Raw genomic sequence first — 5,266 nt, forward strand, 5'->3', positions numbered from 1 at the left:
TAAGAGTAATTATATATGTTTTTAAAAGTTAATATCTCTTTTTTACAAAAATAAATAACAAATATTTTGAAACAAACTAAAATATTTAAAAGAATAAATAATAGAAAACAAAAAGAATAATAGAACAGTTTCTTTTATTATCAATGAGCATGTGAATTAATTGAGATAAAATTATTCTAATTTAATTTTTATGAATTGTTAAATATTCAAAGAAATAAATATATCATTACTCATAGTAATTTCACCGTACTTGAATAAGATTATCTTAAAAAAAATACATGAGTTTAAACCAAAAAATAATAATTTCTTTTATTATTGATAACAAAAAGAAAAATCTCTGTTCTATTTTCTTAATTCTTAAAGTACAAAATTTCAATATTATTTAATAACGATAATATTTATACCTTTCGTATATTTTTATTTATATTATATTTATGATCTTTACTTAAAAAATCTAATGTTTAATAATGATAATGTTTTTAATTACTCAAAATGTATGTATCAAACAAGTTTTATATAATTTATACAATCGACTTTTAATAAAATTTCTACCTTTTGTCTTTATTCATAACAAAATTGGTTTAAAATTACTGGTAGAATGCATGAAAAATTTGGTAATAAATTAAAAGAATCATGGAACTCGCTAACTCAAAAGGAGAATACATTGAATTATAAGCAATGGAATGAATCGCATTACCTAGAAGTTAAACAAATTTTAATTAACAGTGCAAAGTATGTTCAGAAATAAAAGAAAATATAGTATGTTGCTAAAACTATCTACGTTGGTAGTCCTAGTCCTAGTACAAACCTCTTCCTCCGTAAACAGGCATGTCCCTAACCCACGAGCGAATTAATTAATAATGAAGAGCAACAAAACAGAAGCTTTAAACAATCAGATGGAAACTAGAGTGTGGATATAAACTAAAATTGATAAGGCCAACGAGAATACGAAAATGAAAGGAAATAAAAAGGAAAGAAGGAGGTGGATTCCTTACACATAACGCATCTCTTGGGTTCGGGTTCGGAGCTAGGTTCGGTCGTGTTAGACTTTGTGCGGATAAGAACAACCTCTCTCACACACTCTCTCTCTCATATGTTTTCTCTCTCTAAGAAACACCATCTACCGCCTCCAAGTCCTACAAGAACCCATTCCCTCCCACACCGCCCCAACTCTTCCAAAAGCTCACTCTTTCTTCACAAAACAAACCTACCTCTGTTTTCTCTCTCTTCTTCTCTTATTCTTCCATAACAATAATACACTCTCCTCAACTTTCTCACATTCACCACAAAGACACAAACTTTCTCCAATCAGAGTCTTCAAGCTGGCGTTCGAGAACCAAGACATCACTGTCAGAGAAATCAAGCCCAAGAACAGAAGAATCATGGTAACCCAATTTCTCTCTTTCACTAGTTTTGGTTTCATTGAGCGTCCTTTTGCTTTGTGGGGGTGTTTGTGCTCTTTTTTCTTTTCCATTCTTTGGTGTGAAAAATGCAATTATTTCTCGGGTGTTCTTAATATCTGGGTCTGATTCAAAATTTGATTTTTCGAAAAGGGAGCTGGAGGTCCTGATGATGAGGACAATAGGTGGCCACCATGGTTGAAGCCTCTGCTCAAAGAGAGTTTCTTTGTTCAATGCAAGTTGCACGCTGATTCGCACAAGAGTGAGTGCAATATGTACTGTTTGGATTGTATGAACGGTGCTTTATGTTCTCTCTGCCTGGCTTACCACAAAGACCACCGTGCTATCCAGGTTCGTATCAAAGTTTTTTGCTTTCATCAATTTTTTGTTTTTGTTTTTTCTTTCTCAGTCTCTGACACATTTTCAGTCATTGGAGTCAAGACTACCACTTTTCCTTTTGTGGCGGTGTTGGATTCGTTCTTTCTGTGGAACTTAGTTAAAAGTCCCATCTTTCCTCTTCTCTGCTGAGATTTGAACCTGTCATTTATTGGGTTCTGTATTAAAAAATTCTGTGTCCAATTTTCCCTCTCTGAAACCGAAATTTCAGGGTCCAGCATTTAACAATGTTAGCTTTTCAATGTAACAAATGGCCATTCCCTTCTAATGCACATTTTTTGTTGCTTCATGGTGTGTGACAGATAAGGAGGTCCTCATACCATGATGTGATAAGGGTGAATGAGATTCAGAAGGTTTTGGACATCACAGGGGTCCAAACCTACATTATCAACAGCGCAAGGGTCGTGTTCTTGAACGAGAGGCCTCAGCCAAGGCCTGGTAAAGGTGTCACCAACACTTGTGAAGTCTGCGAGCGTAGCCTTCTTGATTCCTACCGATTCTGTTCTCTCGGTTGCAAGGTACACTTTTCAACTCCACACAATGTCTCCCATTGGTAACAAAATGCACCCATCAAAGAATTATAATTATTATTTTTATTTAAAAATGCTATTAATACATTGTCATGATAATTTTCATTAAAAAAAATATTTATTTATTCTTCAACCAATATTTTTTAATCTTAATTTGCTTTATTTTTAAGCTGGCACATAAATGGGTTGACTTTTTCAATTATACCCATGAATGCCAAAAGGGGTTTCCAATTCAATCCAATTCAATGCTTTACCCAGTATTTGAATATTTGGGATTTCAACATTGGGCCTTATTCATTGTACATGTATTGAATTCAATTAATCGACTTGTCAGTCTTCGATTCATCGTTTGAATTATTTTTTATTATAATATTTACATATTAATGAATGCAAGTATGAATTGTATTGTAGATTGTTGGGACTTCAAGGAACTTCGAGAAGAAGAAAAAGTCAGCGGCAATGGCATCAGACTCAGAGGATTCATACAGCAGCAGCAGTAGCCATGGGAAGAAGAAGAACAAGGTGCAGAGCTTCACTCCTTCGACGCCACCACCAACGTCAGTTAATTACAGAACGGCCAAGAGAAGAAAGGGAATTCCACATCGTGCCCCAATGGGAGGACTAATCATAGAATACTAAACACTTAGTAGCTTTAGGTTATTGCTATGATGCCCCTCATCATATGTTTACTAAAAAATGCAAGTTTCTCCGTGCAGTTTCACCAGTTCCAATACCCGAGCTTTTTTCAGAAAAAGGCCGGTGCTGGAAGTGTCCCCTTCTCTGTTCCCTAGTGCTTAATTGCGTTTGTGTATATAGGAAAAATCCAATAGAAGTGGAAAAGGTTGAGAAAGTAGAAAATAAGACATCCGTGAAATAGTTTGAGAAAAAGAATGGTGTAGCAAAATAAGCAAGTTCCTCTCAACCCAAGTAAAAAAAGACCATGAGGAACATTATAGGTTTGGTTTCTAGAGTAATTATACCTTAGTTTTGGGCTGGGAGGAGGTGTACATATTGCCTTAGTAAAGTGGTGGGGAAAAAGACAGTGACAATGTACTCATTACAATTAGGTGGCTGTCTATATATGGTATGGTTAAATAATAAGATTTTATTAAATTTTGTATCTAGATTTACTGCAATTACAATTCTGGAATAATATATTAAATTAGTTTATAAAATTTTAACATTTATCAATTTAATGGTCATAGTTATAAAAAACATTATTTCAATTTTTAAAAATATTAAATGATGATATTTTAATTTTAAGAATTATAAAAGGAAAAAGTAAAATTATTAATGTTCATTAATTCAAGGATTAAATATGTAAAAGTAGTAATTTTAAAGGCTAATATATCATATTTTAAAGTGAATTTGCTGAATTTAACATGTAATATTGGTAATGGTGGTGGGAAAAGCTTATGGGACCCAATGGGACCCACTGGAGCCGGTTTACGTGGGGCTGGTCAAGGTTTTGGTCGCAGTCACGTCCACGTGTCACAACGTGAATGGTTTCAGGAAAGCGAGACGTATTGGATGTCGAAAACAGAGATTAGGCCAGCCGCCCTCAATGAGAAAAAAAAAACAAATAATTTTGTGGGCGGTTCCGCAGAGGGGCGTGTTTGGTTTAAAGGTGGGACCCAGGGCTAGTTTAGATCAACGGCTGCTGTTGATTGCGATTGGACGGGTGTTGATGGGTGAGATGATCTGGGTTCTAAAAGAGGAAGGGGTTGGAATCTTGGATTGGGTTTTGCAAGGAAAGGGGAAGTTTCCATGCGTAGCAATTTGTTGATGGGTCGTGTCAAGGATAGTGGGGATGGAATCAATCTAAATGTGATATTTCCTTTCCCTACTTGAGTTGCTTCTGCTAACTTGACTCAATTTAATTGCTTATTTGTATTGGAGTTTCTTGTCACCCCTTGAGAGAGAGAGAGAGAGAGAGAGAGAGAGAGAGAGAGAGAGAGAAGGAACCTTGCTCCCTTGTCATAGTCAAGGGTACATTGCTGTAATTTCAATTGTTTCCCCATGAAGAATGTCCAAGATTTTATGGGAATTATTATCACTTTGTTTGTTTAGTGTCTCTGTCTTACACTGTAAGATTTCATCTAACCATTAACCAATGTATACTTCTTAGCTATTTTGACCCACCTGCCTCTTCTCAATAGGATTTGTGTTTATTAAAATTACACTAAACGGCAAGGTATAAAAATATTATTTCAAGTTTAACATTATTTCAGATTATTATTATTATTCCTAATAATCATGTATTTTTTAATTGACATAAAATAAATTGTTTTAATTACGACACATTATTTCTATAGCTGTTAGTTAATATGATGTGTGAAAAATTAAATTTAAATTATATTAGACAAAAAAATTACAATAACATTAAAATATAGGTTACCTAAAATAATTTTTTAAATTTAATAAATATCTCATGATTCAAAATTTTAAATTTAATTCAAATTATATTTGAAGTAAAGTAAATTTAAGTAACGATATACTATTTGTAATTTTTTTATTAGGTACATTTGACTTAAATTATACAAATCAATTTAGTTCCATTAAATCTAACTCTACTATCAATATTTTATTCTTTTTAGTTTTAATTTATGTTCCTAATAACTTCATTTATTGAAGAAAATTAAGAAAAAAAAAAATACTAACACGTGTGTTAATGGAATCAAAAGTGTAAGGTTTGTGTAAAAAATGTACTTAATAAACCTCTTCCTGTGCTTTTCAATGCAATTAAACATGTGTTTTTTTTTTAAATCACTTTGAATTCCTTAATGAGACCCAAAAATATAATAAATATTTTATAAAAATCATAAAGTAAATTAAAAAAATGACTAAAAACTTTTAAAATGTAAATTATAAAAATAGCGAAGTAACATGTATGATCTATGTATAAATATAATACTATTCAATGAGAGAACATTCATCATA

At 32.5% G+C, this 5,266-nt stretch overlaps 1 protein-coding gene across 1 annotated transcript; it reads left to right on the forward strand.

Annotated features, from left to right (window-relative positions):
• The first annotated feature begins 945 nt into the window (after positions 1–945).
• On the forward strand, positions 946–4,390 carry LOC113857851. The gene is made up of 4 exons (XM_027490091.1): positions 946–1,385; positions 1,554–1,751; positions 2,099–2,314; positions 2,738–4,390. The coding sequence occupies exons 1-4, from the start codon at positions 1,383–1,385 to the stop codon at positions 2,963–2,965; spliced, it is 645 nt and encodes a 214-aa protein (XP_027345892.1). The 5' UTR covers positions 946–1,382; the 3' UTR covers positions 2,966–4,390.
• Positions 4,391–5,266: the final 876 nt, after the last annotated feature.

The sequence above is a fragment of the Abrus precatorius genome, unplaced genomic scaffold (genome assembly GCF_003935025.1).
Source record: "Abrus precatorius isolate BTA unplaced genomic scaffold, Abrus_2018 Scaffold2, whole genome shotgun sequence".
NCBI lineage: Eukaryota > Viridiplantae > Streptophyta > Magnoliopsida > Fabales > Fabaceae > Abrus > Abrus precatorius.